Here is a 20,107-nt window from a genome sequence, read left to right as displayed (position 1 = left end):
ACAAAAACAATTTAATTCAATCCTGCAGGCTCTCTGCTTTCTAAAACAGCTTACCTGTAACATTTGTGCAGTTCAGAATATTGTAAAATCCTTGTGAATGTCCAGAGCTGTTTAATAGGGAACAGCTTTGTAGCCAGGTGGAGGAAATGGGGGCACTACCACCATAGAACTGTGCTTCCCCCTCCCCCAGGAGTTGTTTTTTGGAGGGGAAACAGTCTTCTTTTTAATTGTGGCATGTCAGACAATGACAACCTCCATTTAAAGAATGATAGCTTGTTTTAAGAACAGGAGCAATTTAACAATAGGACCGTCTGAAAAATTCAGTGCATATAATGCAGGGTGAGTGCACGACAAAAGCTTCAGCTGGAAGAGAATCCCCCGAAAGTCTGCTCACTCAAGACTTTCCCTGACTGCGGGTGGATTTTTCATGATCACGGTCACCCCATAATTACTTAAGTGATCCTGAAAAACTCTTCATGACCCTTGAAGAGTTAAATATTAGAACTTTATATTATGGGTTAGAGTTAAACTCCACCTCGGACTGGAGACTCCATCCACTCTCTGGATGGAGGACAAGTGAGAGGGAAGGTCACTGCCTTTCCCTTCCCCTGGTCTGGTCCCCATGTCCCCTCCACCAGAGTGTGTCAGTGTGTGGGGACTGGCTGGCACTGTGTGCCTCTCCCCCCAAAATGTCCCACCTAGAAATGTGGCTGCCCCACCTAACAAGGAAGTCTGATTACAGGGCTGATAGGAAAAAAGTATTAAATCATTTTCTGACCTCAAAAATTTGAATCCAAATGCCCCAGGGCAGTTCAGACCATTCATTTTCCTAGCACCAACTAACATACATCCATATTTAAATAAAAATATTTTCTTAAGCCATATCTATTTTAGAGAAAGTATATAAATCTAGGGGTAGAAACATTCTAGATCACTTTATGACAAAATGGACTCTATCCCCTGGAAGTTTGTACCAAAATGAAAATGCAAGCCATTAAGGTGGCCACAGGAGTCTCTATTGGTTTTGTTACAAATACATCTACATACACTATTGCTACAAAGTAAATCTAGTTGTATCGCACATGAGATTTTATGAAAAATAAATGCCTTTATTTGTGATAAGAGATCATCTAATCGTTTTATTTATTTATTATTTGTTTATATCCCACCCTTCCTCCCAGCAGGAACCCAGGGTGGCAAATAGTTCAATTTTATACATGTCAGAACTTACTTTCAGGTTAGTGTGTGTAGGTTTGTAAAGGATGCAGTCCTTTACACACTTACCTGGAAGTATGTGACATGGAACTCAGTGATACTTACTTGTGAATACACATGTCTATTGATGTATTAAATGCTTCCAGCCCTTCAATAAGAGGTGTAAACCACATTTTTCCTACGCACATTGACAGATACACACACACTCACACTGCAGCAGGCTGCTGCTATCATGCTTTTCAGAAACAGAGTGCAGAAAGAAGCAATGGAAAGAGAAGTAGTAGGACTGGTAACATTTGGTAGAGACGTTAAATAATATCTTAGTCTAATGAATGTATTTTGTTTTTCTGTTTAGATCAAACTGGCTTAAAAAACCAGATGCAGATTCTGATGAGCTTTTCCGAATGGTAGCTGAAGTATTTATTCTCTGGTGTAAATCACATGTACGACAAGGTTTCACATTTGATTTTTATAATATGTATATTCATGATACAAATCTGTTGATAGAAATGCTCAGAAACCACATTTTAATATGGTATCTCTTTCAGAATTTCAAGAGGGAAGAACAAAATTTTGTGATTCAGAATGAAATCAACAATTTGGCATTTTTGACAGTAGACAAAAAGAGTAAGATGTCAAAAGTAAGTCAAAAAGTATTTGGATTGCTCTAAATGTATTCTGTGAAATGTTTTATACTATGTAACGTTGACACTAATTGTAGCAAACTACATTTACTCAAATAAATTTCAACAGAGAAGGAGGGAAGGGCTGAAAAAGGGGGAAAATATGATTAATATAAAGAAGTAGTAGGGGGCAGAGGTTCTGGAGAAACTATTCCCAGGGAGCCTCTGACAGGAATGTAATTTTATTTTTTTTACACTAAACCCTTTGAGCTGTTTGGAGTGAGCAACTCTGAAAACCTTAGTTATGTGTCAATAATCTATTACTTTTCTTTGGGGCAGGGTACCAGTGCATATTTTCAGGTCTCTGGAGTCTGAGGCTTTGGTTGACAATTTCAGGAATCTTAAGATCAATTAAATTTGATAATAGTATAACTAAATTCCAGGATATGCAGTGCCTTGCAAAACTAATAGACCCCTGACCAATGCTCTCATATTACTGAACTACAAATGTACATTGTAATTTGGTTCTGTATGATATTTTATTTTGAAACACTGAAACTCACACATTAACATTTGGTAGAGCCACCTTTTGCTGCAATAACAGCTTTAAGTCTTTTGGGGTAGTTATGTATCAGCTTTGCACACAGTATTGGAGGGATTTTGGCCCATTCTTCTTGGCAGATTGGCTCCAGGTTGTTCAGGTTGGCTGGATGTTGCTTGTGGACTGCAATTTTCAAAGAGAGCCACAGATTCTCAATGGGATTGAGATCACAACTTTGACTGGGCCACTGTAGGACATTCACCTTTTTGTTCTTGAGCCACTCCAATGATGCTTTGGCCTTGTGCTTGGGATCATTGTCCTGCTGACAATGTGTGGGGATTGAATACTTACGCAAGCAACATGTTTCAGCTTTTTATGTTTCTTACAAACATTTCCCAACGTAAAACCAATGTCTCCTTACAATAATTGATTTTGGGTTTCAGTGTTTCAAAATAAAATATAATACAGAAAGCAATTACAATGTGCCATTTGTAATTCAGTAATATGAGAGCATTGGTCAGGGGTCTGATTACTTTTGCAAGACACTGTATATTCATTTAGGGATACTATTACTTGCTTCTCTAGAATCTGTCAGTCTCACTTGAAATGAGGGGTGTCCAGTAGTTGAGCATATATCAATATAAGCTAGAAAGTTGAAATTTGGTGCACCCCTAGTACAGCTCTAGTCTAAAATGCCCCAATCACAAGAAAATTATAAACATTCAAAATATTTACAGATAAAATTGAAGGCTTGAGATATTGTCTGAAGTCTTGGGATATTAAGTGTCGCGTAGTTGTGACTAAGGGCGCAATCCAACTCAGCTTTCCGCTGGGCTTGGGGGAGTTGGATGCTGTGGAGCCCCGGCTGTGCTGGCAGGCTCCCAGCTCCACTAGTCTCTGCTGGCCTCCTCCAGCAGCAGCCCTATACCTAGCAGCCTGCCGGCACCACCAAGAGTCCACAGGGGACAGCCAGCCTGGTGGACGGAGGGCCAGTGGAAACTGGCAGAAGCCCCCAAACAAGGCATTGCAGGGGCATTGTGAGGGCAGAGCTTGGGGGGGACTTGCACGAGATCCTCCTCATGTTTGGAGCCCTCCCCCAGGTCTTGATCTACCTGGAAACTCCACCAGCCAAAAGGCTGGCACAGTCAAAACATTTCCATGGAGGCCTATGGGGAGTGCTTACTCCTTGGGAGGCCTGATCATGGGAGCCAGCACTTCCCAGTCAGCTTGTGTGTTCAGCTCCCAATGGAGCCAGCATTCAGCTAGGCCGGTGGCTCCCGAGCAGGAGGAGAGTCCCACAGGACTTTCTGCCAGCTCCTCCTCCACTGCCCCCCCTTGCGCTGGCTTCCCATCATTTGGATTGCTCTGCCCAGCTTCATTTATGTGCATGCTTCCCTCGGAGTAAGCCCCACTGAACACTGTGGGATTTGCCTTCAAGTAAGCATGCATAGGATTGTGCTGTGTAAGTTCCACTGAAATCTGGAATAAATTAATTGTAGTAATTTGGGTTTACTTTATGTAAAAGTGCAGAGGATTGCAGCTGTCACTGTAATGCACTTCAGTTGGATTAGGGTTTATAATAGAGGCCAGCAGTCCACCACAGAGTAAATCAAACCACACATAGGATGACAAATTAGGCTATGAGGGTTCTGTTCCTCCTTCCCACAACTGAATCAGGTTTAGGTTAGGGGAAGATAGATGAGAGGCTGAAAGAACTGGGCTTGTTTAACCTTGAGAAGAGAAGGCTGAAGGGAGATATGATAGTACAAGTACTTGAAAAATTGTCACACAGAGGAGAGGAAGGATCTCTTCTCGTTCATCCCAGAGTGTAGAACATGGAATAATGGGCTCAGGTTACAGGAAGCCAGATTTTGGCAGAACATCAGGAGCAATTTCCTAATTGTTAGATTAGTACAACAATGGAACCAACTATACCTAGGGAGGTGATGGGCTCTTCAACACTGTAGGCATTTAAGAGGCAGCTGGACAGCCATCTATTGGGTATGTTTTAACTTGGATTCTTGCACTGAGCAGGGGTTGGACTCAATGGCCTTATAGGTCCCTTCCAACTCTACTATTCTATAATTCTGTTCTATCATTCAATGACTGGGTCTTGAGCCTATGCTTGTAGTATACAAGCTTCATTTAGCAGTCTCTTATGTACATATTATTTTACTGTTGTCCACTGATAGCATTCATCTGTACATTAATTTCATTATCACATCCCAATATGAAGATATCCTCAGAATTCATAGTGTATAATAAATTAAAAAACATAAATGATCAGAAGTTAGGGGTTATAACAAACTCTGTCAGGGAAAATACCAGTGAATCATGATACAGTAGGGCCCCGTTTTACTGTGCTTCGCTAATGCAGTGGTCTCAGTTAGAAGCAATTTGACTAAAGCCCCACTCATACGGCGCTTGTTCTGCTTTTCGGGTGTCGTGTGCCATTCTATTCAAAGAGTTCTGATTTTCAGTGGTTTTCGCTTTTCGGCAGGGGTCCGGAACGTAACCCGCTGTATGAGTGGAGCCCTACTGTACTGATTATGTGTTGATGAAGCTGTAATCAACACATAACTGATACCATAATCCATTATTATAAGACAATACCATGTATTATCTAAAGCCACCATTTGAAAAATAAGCATTCAAAAATTTTCAAGTGATTTTAAAAAGTGTATTTAATGTGTTTTTTCACCAGCATGCTACACTTGTTTGTTTTCCATATGTAAACTTATAATAATGAAAACTTACAATGCAACTTTTTATCAGTTTTTGTCTTTTCTGTCTTACACACCAATTGTTTTATATATTAAAAGACTAATTTTAGTATATTTGAGAGCTACTTGATATGGAACAGAATCCTGTGTCTCATATGACAAAGTTTAATATAGGGTTGTATTTAATGTAGCGCTAAGGCAATCATTCCATCATCACAAGGATTTCTCCTTGTGTCCCCCTCTGCATGCCTCTGTGTGTGTGTGTGTGTGTATGTGTGGAGATCTTGTATGTAAACATTTCTAAACCATCAACTCATAAAAAAGATATATAATAAAAGCAGTAAAACATTATAAACTTATAAAATGCAGAACAAGTAACCAACACTGAATCAAATTAATTCTCTGAAAAAATGCTTGGCAAAACAGAAGCATTTTCAGCAGGCGACAAAATACAGTAAAACCTTGTTATACTGTGGGGGTTGGGGGACAAATGATGCACCTGTGGTATAGGGCATCTGCATTATAATGAAAACTGCACAGCAAGGATTAAAGCCAGTGAGTACTGGAGTACTGGTTCCTAGAGAGGCAACCCCCCCCCCACTGCAGCTGAGGGAAGAAAGAAGCAGGAAGGGTAACAGAGGGAAATAACAATTAACAAAAAATAAAACTCCACAGACAGTAACCTAGAACTTGAAGAAGGCTTAGGACGTAAGCATCCCATAGGAAAAAACGTCAAGAAGGGAAAGGGCAGGATAGAGGGGGAAGTCAGGGAATAGATTTTTTAAAATAATGCTGAGAGGAAAAAAGACTCAGAAACATCCAGGGGAAGCAAATGGAAGACTCACCAAGGACAAGGAACACATGGGTAATACAGTGTTTTACTTGGGGGATATGGTTACACCTGCGGTATATCCAATTCTGCAGTACGTTGAGGCGCCTTATGGTAAGGTTCTACTCTATCAAAACTGTAGGTGCCTGATATTATAAAAGAAATAATAAAAAAAATTAAGGAGCTTCAGTGCATATGTGAAGCTGAACACCCTGAGGCTTGTAGAGGATTCCCCTTCATAGGGAAAAATAGGATTGCCTTCTGCATGTTGTTGGATCGTATGCACTGGGGTGAATGTGTATGTATGATCAGATGTTCTTCTGTGGATTTATTTCATAGCTGTGTGTGTTTGTGTACATGTGGAAAAATGTTTGTTAATGTATGAAGACAATTAATTACTGTGTTATCCATTAATGAACCATTTTTATTCCACATCTGAAGGACACTTCCAGTTCTATATTTCTTAGTCACTTAAACATTACGCCTGGGATATTTCTAATACTTTTCCAAGCACCCAATGTTGACTTGTTGAATATTATTTTTAGCAAGTATAATACTAAAAAAGTAAAAAAATAAGAATAATTAAGTACCAAGAATCTCTAGTTGCTTGTTAAACAAATTCTTAAAACAATAATACATGGTTACATTCCAAGTTCTACTATTAAACCAGTTTCCTGTTGTTAAATCTTTCTTATTAACCATCCTGTCTTGCTTGGTAGTGTTAATGCAGTGCTAAATTTTATTTTTTTGCATTGTGCTGTTGGAATGCTTTCTGACACACATATGTGTTCTAAATTAGTGTATTATACAGCCATGGGAGTGGCTGTATACTTTAGCTAGCATGGATTTTTCATATTCCACAATGTTGAATTGAAAATACCCCCATGCCATTCTGATGCTTCCCATAAGCTCATTTCAAAACAAAACCATACAAGATTTATAGTCCTGAACTCAGAAATGCTTGCTTAACAACCCTCTAAATTTTCATGGCAATAAACAAAACAGTCAGAAAGAATCGAGAGTTCAAAGTCTAAAGAGAGAGGGGGAAAAACCCAGACCCCTTTGGGACTTTTTTCTCTTAGAGTTCTCATAATCTGTTGAAATTCATTAAAAATCAGCTATGTTCACAGAGTACCTGTAATCCTGTTATATGCTCAGAGACACGTTATCAAATTATTCCAAGCTACACAGGAAGTGGATTGGACTGTGAAAGACCAACCCAAATGGTGTTTGCATTTTGACAAATTTGTAGGGCAGTCCAATATCTCAGAGAGGAGGTCAGGTCTCCTGCTCCCCTGGTGCATTCACTATAGCTGCCCAATTTCTCTGTTGTTTAAAGTTTGATAGAAATATCTATGGGCTATAGGTATGTTCTTAAACTGCAAGGGGTTTTGCCTATTAGTGAATATTGGACTAGAATTTCTTTAATTATGTAATTACTGCATTGTAACAATACTGAAATATCTTCACCTGATGGAAAAAAAACCCTGTCATTATAAGTTTGCTGTTTCTAGTATCTCTTTCCCAAGGCATTGTTGTGGTTGGGGAAATTGTGCACTGGCCAAGAGGTTCACAGTTGCCAACTTTAAAAAAATGGGGATTTGGGACCATTATCAATTTAAATGCAAGATGAAACAATTCTCATTTTTCTTGTTGGGCTTAGGCATCATTTCAATTTCTCTTGAACAACTGGAGGCAGATTTTCAAAAGACTCCTGACAGCCTAGTTTAGGGACAATCTCTTATTACTGGAACCCAGGTGTCTTCCTCCCTTAGGAAGTTAAGTTAGGTTGATTGTTGTTTTACCCCTGTACCTTTTTTTCTCTTTGAAAGTTACCCTTCAGTTTGTTTTGGGACACATTCAGAGTTGACTTATACAGAACCAAGTAGTTTGGGCCAGGACATTTAAAGGATTGTTTTATTCTACATGACCTTGCCTGATCTTTACAATTTGTGGCAAAGTCTTTAGCTGGGTGCCCAAGCCTCCTCCTGCATTCAGAGATTAAGTGGGTGACAACCAAAAAGAGGGCCTTCTCAATGGTGACACCCTATCTCAGGAATATCATCCCTGGATGATAGATAGATAGATAGATAGTTTTATTACGACCATATGGTCAGCAAAGAAACATTATAAAACAACATATTTTAACAACAACATAGTCCAATAATATTGGGTACAAAGTTTAGTAGATTATACATATACATATACATATGTTGTAAATAAAGATAAAATAGATAAAAGTATTGTGTAAGTATATAACAAGATTTTTTTTAAATTTACTACAGATTACAATTTATCGTTCATTATGTCTTCAAAGTTAAAATCCCACTAAGCTTTGTCTGGGAGATTTTTTATAAAATTATTTCTTAATTTTTGTGCAAGAAAGCTAAACTTTTCTAGTTGTACGGTTATCTTTGGTGATATGTCGTTTAATACATATTCTAGCCAAAATTGTTCATTTTTATGCTGGAGACCGGACAGCAAAGGGGTGATTAAATGGTGCCTTAGATTCCTATATAGAGTGCAATGGAATCCCTGGATGAACAGTGGAGAAAATAGCATACACATATTTATATAAATCAATTAATAGTTATATTTACTATTTAGTCTTCCCTTATCTCTCAGGCCCTTCTGTTTCATTTTCTCTGAGGAATAAACTAGTGATTTATTGGAGCAAAGAAAATCCTTTACAAATAGGCTCCACTGTGTTCAGTTGAATTTACTCGTTAATAGGTGTGTTTAGGATTGCAGCCTTAATGTTACTTAACATGCTTCATGCATGGGATGGATGGAATAGACTGAACAAAGAGAGAGGTAGTGTACACATTGCTGGCTTAAAATACAGTAAGGTCAGTTTTCCCCCCATTGCATTTGTATTTGAATTTGCACATTGTTGTACAGATCACAGTGCTTTGGTGTGATGTCATCTTTTTCCAGGTAGCATACTATCACGTTGGTTATAGTGCCATCTAGCGTCCAAAGGCAAGAATGCACTGAAGTCCAGTTCATTCAGTCTTGCCTTCATCCAAAGCAGTTGTGACCTACACTTAGTGAGTTGTTTATGTGGGAAGTGAGTGAGTGAAGAGGACGTGAAGAGTGAGAGAGTGTTTGGCACTGCAGGGCTTGTTATTAGCCTTTTGGTTTCCACTAGCCCTAGTGCAGTTCAACTTTTTTAATTTTTAATTTTTTGAATTTTTTAACCCCACCCCCCACCCCCCGTTGTAGAGCCGGAGGCTTCTGCTGTGCAGGCAGAGCCAATGTTTCACCTTGAGGGCTTGTGGCTGCAGCCCCAGGAGTTTTTTCTCTGTTCCCAACTTCACTCCAACAACATGGGGCTCGCAGCTGCAGTCCCGGAGGTCTGTGAAGCCTCATTCATGAGCTTGCTGCTGCAGCTGCTCCCCCCTCACCTTTTTGTCCCAGGGCTCGTGGCTGCGGCCCTGGAGGACCATACTGGAGCTCACAGCTGTTAAGCCTCCTTCACGAGCTCACGGCTCCAGCTCCTTTCCCCTCACCTTTCTCATCCCAGCCACTATAGGGCAGGAGTCTGGTCAGGAGAGATTGACAGCCCACTTTCACTCATCCGCAGGGTCATCGGAGGAGGACTTTGAAGGTTTCCCTAATCAGACATCCTTGAACTGTCAGTCTCAAATTACTTCAATGGCTACGGCCCAAGACTCTCACCAGCCTGATGCGACTGTTTCATCTCTGCCTCAACATGTGCAGCCATTGACTCTGCACCCCAGATGGGCACACATGTTCCTCTTCTGGGGTTGCAGTTGACTCTCAGCTGAAGGATGTCCTATTGGGCTCTTTCTCGCTAGCACAGTTGCTTCTACAGGTGAACCCTCTGGGCCAGTATGGGCCAGCCTCCTGGGGATTGGCTTGTATGCAACTTTGTGCCTGCACTACTACTCATCAATGCCATTCAGATGAAGCTTGAGCGGTCTCACTGAATCCCTTCAACATTACCAGGGGCAGAAGTGAAGCTGAGGTGACAGATCCAGGGGATCCCTCAATACCATACAAGGTGGAGGGAGATGATTGGAGTGATGAATCAGAGGTGGAGGAGGATACCTCTTATAGCCTGTTTGACTCAACAGACTACTTTCCACTATTTCGCAGAATGCTGGAAACTCTAGGTCTCCAATCTCCACAGGCCAAACCCATGCCTCCCCCAGTGAAGGGGGCCAGGATTCTGAAAACCCCCCGATTGTTGGATAATTTTCTCCCTGTTCTGGACCCTGTTGATAAGCTGGCTAAGGAGGAATGGGCTTGACCTTTGCATGCTCAACGGTTGTCAGCCTTGTCTAACAAGCATTATGCCTTGGCTCCAGACTTTATGAATCGTCTGAACCTTCTGCAAGTGATGACCCAATTTCAAGTTTGGTGTCCAGGTCTCTCCTTGCAAAAGAGGGGGACTCCCCTCTCAAGAACCCATCTGAATGGAGACTCAACTTTGCTCTTCGTAAAAATCACAAGGCGACTGCCTATTCCATCCAGGATTCTTGTGCAACTTTAATTTTTACCAAAGCCAAACTCAGAAGGGTTCTTGTGAAGCTTCACAAGTCAGCTGCTTTCATGGCCAATGGCACTCTGGACATGACTCAATTTGCAGCATGGGCTATGGCGGCTGAAGTAGTTGCACAGAGGACACTCTGGCTCTGGCATTGGGATGCAGATACCACAGCCAGAGTTAATCTCTCTATGGCACCGTACACAGAGACAATGCTTTTTGGGGAAGAGGCCCTCAAAACAGTATAGTAGATCCCAAGGAGAAGAGGAAGCTAGTCTTAGCCACTAACAAAAAGGAGGATCAGAGGTCTTTTAGGAGATTTGCTCCATACTATCTTTTTCAGCCATTTTGAGGAACATGGCCTGGGGGGAGAGGCTGCGGTTTTTGATTCACCAATTTTTGGTCTTCCAAAGGAACTTGGCCCAAGCAACGATTCCAGAGCCTCTCTCAGCACCAGGAAAGACAAGGTTCCTTGTCATCCAGAAGGGGAGCTCATCAGCGAAGGCAATACTGACGCCATTCCCGTCAGAGGCAGATTGCTCCATTATGCAGAGCAGTGGATATGTTTGATGATGGACTCATGGGTCAGAGATCTCCTATGACATGATTACGAGATAGAGTTTTGGTTAAACCCCCCAACAGGTTTCTTTCCTAATCCTTGCCCCGTTCTCAAGAGAGGCAAAGGATAATGGAAGAAGCCATATGACACCTTCTCGAGAACCAGTGCTGCTGGCCAAATGTTATGCGGGGGGTCTACTCTATCTTGTTTGCAGTTCCCAAGAGAGATCTTTTGTGGAGGGCTGTTCTAGACCTCAAGTTTCTGAACAGGTTGGTGAGATACCTGCACTTCAAAATGGAGTCTCTAGCTTCAGTCATAGAAGCTCTGCAGGAGGGAGATTTCCTGGCCTCCATCAACCTGAAGGAGGCGTATCTCCATGTTCTGATCTCCCCTGCCCACAGATGCTTCCTGAGGTTTGTGGTCAGCCAGCAACATTTTCAATATCGGGCCATTCTGTTTGGTCTCTCATTGGCTCCGAGAGTGTTCACCAAGGCAATGGTCATCCTGGTTGCCCATCTCCATCTCTGGGAGTCCATATTTATCCGTATCTGGATGACATACTGCTCCAGGCAGAATCCAGAGATCAGGCCTTGATTCACATTCATCGCACTCTCAAAACCCTGATGGACCATGGATTCTCGGTCAATATCAAAGAGATCTAACCCCTATGCAACGTTTACAGCACTTGGGAGCTATGCTGGACACAGCTCAGGCCATGGTTTTGCTATCCCTAGAGCAGATTGCAACCATCAGGGACATGGCACGACTCCTGATACGTCGTTTGGGGGCAGATGTTAAGTTGCTGGTGAAGGCCCTCGGCATGTTCTTATCCACCATTCATATCGTACCATTGGCTCATCATCATACTTGTCCACTCCAATGGACATTATTGCTGTTTCAGTCAGACATTGCCAATTCCACACACTGGGAAATTTGCCTTCCCCTATCACTGCGCTGGTCCTTCCGGTTGTGGTCCTCGACTCAAAACCTCCAGAAGGGGACCCCATTCCAAGAACCGAACAGGACACTAATCACAACAGACGCCAGCTTGACTGGCTGGGGGCCCAATTGCAACTCCTGATTTGTCTATGTCAGAGGAGGGTGACAGCATGAACTGGCTGGAGCTAAGGGCGGTCCATCTGGCCCTTTGTCATTTTCACTCATTGTTCCATCTGATCCAGACGGACCTGTGTGAAATCACACTTGAACCGGCAGGGGGCACCAGGTCACAAGTCACAGCTTCCCCGGGACTTCTCAGGGTATCTAGAGACAATGGCAGAGTCCATGGATGCTCTTCTGTCATCATGGCCAGATGGCCTCCTGTATGCTTTCCCTCTGGTTCCCCTCCTCAGCAGAACACTGAGTAAGCTTTGGCACTAAGAGGCTCAAATGTTTCTTCTGGCTCCCTACTGGCCCCATCATCCATGGTTCTCGAACCTACTTTCCCTATCAGTAGCAGATCCTTGGAGACTGCCAGCGAGGCCAGATCTTTTCTCACAGCGACCAATCTGGCACCTGGATCCCGACTGGTTGAGTCTAACGGCTTGGTGTTTGAGCGGACACAGTTGATCCACACAGGTCTATCACAGGAGGTTATTGATACCATTCTGGCTTCTAGACGGCCATTGACAAATCACATTTATCAGAGTACATGGTCTGCCCTTTTCGAATGGTGTGCTTCCCAGGCTCTTCAACCTTCACAGCCTACTGTCCAACATGTCTTACAGTTTCTTCATAGGAGTCTGAAGATGGGATTGAAAGCCAACACCTGGCATCACCAGGCTTCTACTATATCTTCAGTTTTGTCTGTCAAGCCTTCAAGTGTTTCAGTGGGCTTTTATCCATTGATTAAACATTTTTTAAAGGAAGCTGCTTCCCTCTCTCTGGCAGTGTGTTAGCACTTTCCATCCTGGAGTTTACAGAAGGTGCTGCAAACCCTGCAGTGCCCTCCTTTTGAGCCCCTCAGGACGATGCCTTTGTGACTGCTTTCCTTCAAGGTCCTTTTTCTGGTGGCTGTCACTTTGGCAAGAGTTGGAGCATTGTCATTGACCCTCCATCTCTGCTTATTCCATAAGTTGTGTTACACTCTGATCCGTCCTTTCGACCCAAAATAAGCTGTGTGCTCCACTGTAACCAGGACATTGTACTTCCATCGTTTTGTCCTAATCCCATTCATCTACTCGAGAAAGCTTGGCACTTGTTAGATGTTCGCAAAGCCCTCAAGATTTACCTGTTCCGTACCCAGGACATAACTCTAATGGACTCCTTGTTTGTAGCCTTTCACCCAAGAACCCTGGGGGAAAAAGTCACTAAATCCCCCTTGTCTTGTGGGTTGTGCACCTGCATTGCACTGGCCTATGAGTTGCTTAAGGTGGTGCCTCACAATATTACGGTGCACTCGACTAGATCAGCGACCACTATGGCTGCGTTTGCAACCAATGCACCTCTTGCAGATATTTGCAGAGTGGCAGTATGGTCTACCCCAGATTCATTTATCAGGCATTATAAGATAGACCGCTATGCTGACGCTTCTTTCAGGAGGCGGGTCCTGCAACAGGTTGCTTTTCATATGTAGGGAATGGAGAAAAGGGGGGGGAACCCAGGATGCTGTAGGAAGAAAATGCAGATAAAAAGGTTCCAATGATTTGAAAAAGTAAAAAAGCATAAACCTCGGCCTTCGTCAGGGGCAAACTTAGAATCAGACCTGACTCTCTTCATTGTGTAATATCACAGTATATTTGCTATATTTGTACATTTCGACTACTAGTTGACTTTGTTTGCCCCTGACGAAGTTTGCCCCTGACGAAGGCCAAGGTTTATGTGGCCAAAACGCGTTGGGCACATGCTTTTTTTACTTTTTCAAATAAAATCATTGGAACCTTTTTATCGGCATTTTCTTCCTACAGCATCCTGGGTTCCCCCCCCCTTTCTCTGTTCCCTTCTTTTGTGGATGCCCACCACCCTTGTCACCTGCTTTTTGTATGTAGGCAGCGGGTGGTCCCTCCCCATTGGGGCTGCTTTGGTACATCCCATGTGATGGCATGCTACCTGGGGAAAATGGACCATTGGTCTTACCTGAAAGGTAGTTTTCCCAGGTATCATGCCATCATGGCCCTCCCTGTTGGAGGCTGCCTGGGTGTGTTGCACTGTATCATCTGATCATACATGTTTTTACTGTTAAGGTACAATTGCAATAAGTTTATAATGTGTAAATGAGTCAAGACCTATTTGTATATGTTCTGAATGTGGCTGTTCCTTCATTTGGGCAGTTGTTCTTAATTTCCTTGCTGTTTTCTGCCTGTTTTGTTTATTACTGTTGGTCAGATATATTTGGTCTCGTCACAAATGAACTGTAGTGGGGGGGGCAGCAGCAGCCCAGTTCTTGACTTCAGTGCATTCTTGCCTTCAGATGCTAGATGGCGCTATAACCCACATGATGGCATGATACGTGGGAAAACCACCTTTCAGGTGAGACCAATGGTCATTCTGTCTGCCCACACTAGTGGACAGAGATTGGGTGGGGATGTCTTCACCTGATAATTTCTGCACCCCTCCACCAACCTCCACCCAACTCCAATTCATGAAGCTTTGATCCCTTCCCCTAGAAACTCTCTTTTTGCAACTGCCACCTTACTTCTAAGTGTCAAAGCATAAGATTACAGCCTGCAACTACTGAGAAGTAAGTTTCATTAAGTTCAATGGGGCTTGCTCTCATGTAAGAAGGGGTAGGACTGCAGCCTAAGGTGACAATCCAAACCCCAATTACCTGGGAGTAAGTTCAACTGTTTCAAGTTAGACTTATGTCTGAGCAGGCATAGTTAGACTCACGGTGCTAGTCTTCTAAGGTGCTGGAAAACTCATTGTTATCTATACTGCACTTGGTGATCTAAACCTATTCAAGTTTCCTTCCTCTGGCATATCTTCTTTCCCTCCCATTTATTTTATTTGGAAGATTTTCCAAACCTCCCCCTACCATTTTATTTTATTTGGAGGGTTTTCACCAAGTGCAACTGTGCCATGCCTGTAACAACTGGAAGACAGCAAGCAATGGGGCCATGCCACAGGCATACAAGGCACCCTGATTGGCTCTCTTCCCCTCACTGTGGCAGGGGAACAAGTAAGGAGGGTAGAAATACAAATGAGAATGTTCCTCCAAGACACACCCATACCCACTGATGTCAGACATGTAGAACCACTTCCTGCAGGAAAGATAGGCATCTCAAATTTGCATTTTGAATAATGCTACAGTTCTCCAATCGTATTGAAGCTGGCTTGGGAGAAAATGCATTAAACAACAGTACTTCACAAGAAACCATGGGAAACCTTTGGATTGTGGGTAGGGATGGAATGATCCATCAGTTTTGGTTCTCTCAGTTTTTCAGTTCTCCACATTTCTACAGCAATTTGCATTTTTTTAAAAAAAATCCTCATGAAAAATCTTCAGCATTTTAGTGTAAATTTCTCATAATAGACACATTTTGTATGTAGTTTCAACTAATGTACACATTTTTGCAAGCAATTTATCCTAATGCATTTTATATGTTATTTTCACTAATATAATCATTTTATTCATACTGTCTCCCTAATAAATTCACGTTTGTAAACACTGTTTGGAGAACTGCATTGCAAAGTTTGCATAAGTGTGAATTTGGAAGGATAGCTATGTTTCAGTTCTCATATTATTTGAGAAAGTGTGAATTTGATAAATTCAGCTTTAAATGTGAACTGATTTGAATTTCTCCCCCAATTGTGGGTAACATTGTGTGTATACAAATTCACAAAACAGCAGTGGGAGTACACTGGAGCCAGAGTACATTGTAATGTGTACACAGCCAAAATGTTGGAATCAGGGGCTAAGGGTAGGTAGCCTAATGAACTTATGTGACTGCATATGCTCAGGACTCAGAACCCTGGGAGCTGGGTGACAGAAAAGAATAAAAAAGAGCAACATTGGCCCCAAGCAGTATGAAGCCTTGGAACTGGGTAGGGTTGACAGTTATTCAGCTTTGGAAGAATCTGTTTGGATTCCAATAAGAAGGAGTAATCTCTAGCCCAGCTTTTTAGGGTGTTTTTTTAAACCTGGCTGCTTGCTACTGTCTGAGCCAGGAGAAATGCCCACTGTGGAATGGTGCCTAAACATCAACCAGACAAAGAAGATTCAAAGGTAAGGCATCCTCCAAACTGCCATAGAACAATGAACTGTTCAGCCTTTAATGCTTCCTGATAAAATCTGTAAAGGATGGTCAAAAATGTATCAATTCACTTTCCTATTCTATTCAATCTCTGATGTGTGCTCATTGGCTAAAGATGATTAGCTGGGCAATTAGAGTACATAATGAAAATTAAAATTCTACACACGTATGAAATATATAAGGTATATAAGTGTTGAAGTATGGTATAGCAACTTTGCTATTGTATTCAGAAGATGAGTAACATTAATATAAGACATATCCCATGATGCCATTTGCTTATAGATCTAAAGCTGATAGAGCAAAATACTGCTTTCAACAAAATGCAGCACCATTTATTAATCTTTGTTGAACTGAATTTATTTAAAGCTTAGCAAGTTTTTTTAACTTTTCTTTTCTGATAATATGGCAGCAGATTGCTCGGAGGGGAATGGTAAGTTAGTGAACATTTAGTCTGAGAAAGATGGATTACTTGGGCTGTACTGTGAAATAACAGATTTTTGTCAAAAGGTTACTGAAACTCATTTTCTAATTCATAAATCTGTTATTTTTTTAACTTTGTGTAGGTACTTTCATGGAGACATGCATATATAATTATTTCTTACTGTAGTTTATATCACATCTATATTTATCTAAACAAGATGCAGTATCTTCCAAGAAATGTACTGCATATTGGCCAGTTTTTCAATTTAAGATAGTGTTTATTCATAGGATTAATATGCAGCAAGTTTAGTTAAGAAAACTTGTGAAGAGCCCTTGCAAGAGCAAAGCAGAAATATATGTGTAGTTTCACAGTCAAGTTAGAACTCTATACAGAAGTGACTGGTACAGAACATTTATTTGACAGCTAACGTGGAAACTCAGATGGATACATAGCACAATTCCACCAAAATTCAGGAAAGGTACATTTGTCATTCATCACAGAATTCATTTCTTATAACTCTCAGGTTTAATTTTAAAAAGCAAGGTCCTTATCCATGTATTTCTCAGGGAAGTGAGGCAATTAGTCCTGCCTAACAACTGGTAGGCTAAGATGTAAATGTAGAATCCCTGTTCTCATCAGAAGAAGCAACCCTTATGGGTTATGAAAATATGCTTGGAAGTTTATTGGCAGTGCCTGGTAGAATCTTAGAGTCTAGAGAAGTTACTGCATAATTTTCAGGGGCGAGTGGACAGAGTTTCATTGTTCATTCCCCCTTCAAGTGACTACCAAAAGCAGAATGAAGGATAAATTATGTAATGCATCATGCAAAACAAGAAAAATAATGCAATTTTGGTAAATTTGCATAATTTATTCAATCATAGAATCTAGCTTTTCTTTTTAGAATTTTGATAATTTTTCAAAGCCCTGTGAAAAACTATTGTTCTATATTCACATTGAACGAACTCATACAAATTATCATCCAAAAAATGCTAAAATTACTACATTCCTGTGTGCAAATAGTTGCACCGTTCCTTCAGTGTCACATACATTGCAAGGCAATGTCTCTGAATGCAAGAGCTGTCTGTGAAAAGTATATCTGAAATACATACACTGCTTTTCAGGATATATACTTTTCTGTTTTTCAGACATGAGTAGGCAATAAAAAATGTATTTTGAATTTTGAATCCTAAAGTTTATTTGAATGGCTTATTCTATAATTAAATAGATTAATCAAATCCACATTTCTATCCTGAACATCATTCTACATTTTTGGAATAAGCAGACTGAAGGTCTGATCTACAGATGATGATAATGATTAATAATTATTTTATTAATTGCCTTCTACACAAGTAGCTCAGAGTGGTATACAATGAAAACAGCAAAAAAGCACAAAAAGCAGCATATATATTTATCTATTTAAAACTATATATATATTTAAAACAAAACAAAACAATAAAAAGGCACTCATGGCAGACATTCATCCAGCTGGGAAAGTGCATTGGAACAAAAATGTCTTCAGTTGTTTCTGGAAAGTGCAGATAGCGAGTGCCTTTTGTATCTCGTCAGCAATGCTATTCCACAGAACAGGGACAGCAGACATTGAGGGACAGTAGGAGCAGCCTTCATTTAGTCTCCATCTACCTTTCCATCCCTCCAAAATAGGTGTCCAGTGATGACAAAATGGGTAGCATTTACCATTGTAATGGTAAATGTGATACGATTCCAGACCTATGTGCACAACCACATGTACTAGGTCAAGGATCCAACAATGGAAAATATTCCCGCAATGCACTTTTGCTTGGGCAGTTTTAGGAATTGACTGGTTTTACAGAATCAGAGATTTAGTGTTTGGGTTTAATAAGCAGCACAAAAATTACATGAACAAACTCCTTATGAACCTTACAAACATTTTAAGATATGCAGCTGTAGCATATTTAGATATTTTGCAGAAATGCTTGGATGCATTTCCATTATTAAAATATATTTTCACAAATTAGGATCCACATTTCATTTATTTCAATTCTTTTGAATGATGTTTTTGAACCACGGACCCATTTCCCTTACACAGCTTTCCATTGAGTATCTTTCAGTTATGCAAATCAGAAACTTCATATAGAAAAAGCATTGTTAAAGTTCAATATTAAAGCGTTCTGGTAAATGAGTGTTGTGCCTGATCTTATATATGCTAGTCAGAAGTAAGCCCCTCTGGGTTCATTGACACTTTCTTCTAAGCATTATTTATTTATTAATTAGATTTATATCCCACCCTTCCTTCCGCCCAGGGCGGCTCCTAAGCATTCATAGATAAGTAGCAGACTAAGATGAGTAAGACACTTTGATTCTGATCCTATGCATGTCTATTTAAAAGTAAGTCCTACTGTGTTCAATGGGATTTAAGTACTCAGGAATGCAGCATTTGTGAATCTGTGTATGAGACCTGATAGGGTTTTTAAAATGTTTGGTGTTCATACAATAGAAGGATAGGATTTTAGGGCAGAAGGAGCATCTGGCATGGAGAACCTGTGGGCCCCCCAGATGTTGCTGCACTACAATTCCCATCATCCGTCACCATTGGCCATGTTGACTGGGGCTGATGGGAATTGTAGTCCAACAACGTATGGAGGGGCACAGGTTCCTGTCACTGCTCTATATTTAAAATTCACAGCAGTTAACTCTATTAATCTTAGTCATTATGTGGCAGGAATGACCAAATTATATAATGCAAGAAGCACCGGACAAATTCACAAGATGAACCACCTATTACAGTATGTAAAGAATGGACAATGTGTGATATATCAGTTTTTAAAACTATAAATGTCCCTGGGCTCCAAATCGTCATTCATTGGCGATCACTCATGGCCGAGTAAGATTGTCTTCCAGGATAAGGTCTTTAACAGTGGGTCCGTAAGTGACTGTGGAGGCCAATTCTGGATCCACACAGCCTCCCACAGTGAGGACATAGGTTTCCAGATGGAAGATGGTCACGATGAGAATTTGCTTGATATGCCAAGGCAGGCTCCAAATACAATGGTTTTGTCAATTTTCTCCAATGCTGTGGTTTTATTCAGTGCCACATATGCTACCAGTGGTAAGTTTCACTCATTAGTGTATAGCTTTTATAGGCTGAATAAATACAATGCACTGAAGAATAGATCCAAAGGCATTTTTAATCCAAGTTACTAGGCTCTATTGCTTACTTAGCAAATGAACAGGCCCAGATTCAAAATGTAAGCGAAGCAGTGTTCATATACAGACATTTTCATGAACGTGGGGAAAAAATTACGAAGAGCCCACAACATATATACTATGTAGGAAAAGTTGTTGCTCGGTGCTTTTCCACAGGTAGCCTGCCATCAGATTGGGCTCTACTGCCATCTAGCGTCCGAAGGCAAGAATGCACTAGAGTTAAAACCTGGGCCTCAGGCCCCTCCCACTCCAGTCTTCATTCTTGCCTTCGTCCGAGGCAGGTTAAATTGTTGGACAGAGCGATA

At 41.1% G+C, this 20,107-nt stretch overlaps 1 protein-coding gene across 1 annotated transcript in view; it reads left to right on the top strand.

The window, feature by feature from the left end:
• Positions 1-20,107, top strand: part of RYR3 (ryanodine receptor 3) — a 481,871-nt gene that overhangs the window by 325,010 nt on the left and 136,754 nt on the right. Inside the window, exons 69-70 of the mRNA XM_061612803.1 lie at positions 1,571-1,658; positions 1,764-1,856. Coding sequence (XP_061468787.1) covers positions 1,571-1,658; positions 1,764-1,856 — 181 coding nt within the window. The remainder of the gene's footprint in view (positions 1-1,570; positions 1,659-1,763; positions 1,857-20,107) is intronic.

Source organism: Rhineura floridana, chromosome 2 (genome assembly GCF_030035675.1).
Source record: "Rhineura floridana isolate rRhiFlo1 chromosome 2, rRhiFlo1.hap2, whole genome shotgun sequence".
In the NCBI taxonomy this organism is placed as follows: Eukaryota; Metazoa; Chordata; class Lepidosauria; order Squamata; family Rhineuridae; genus Rhineura; species Rhineura floridana.
The sequence above is the reverse complement of the archived record's forward strand: the minus strand, read 5'-3'. Positions and strand labels throughout refer to the sequence as shown.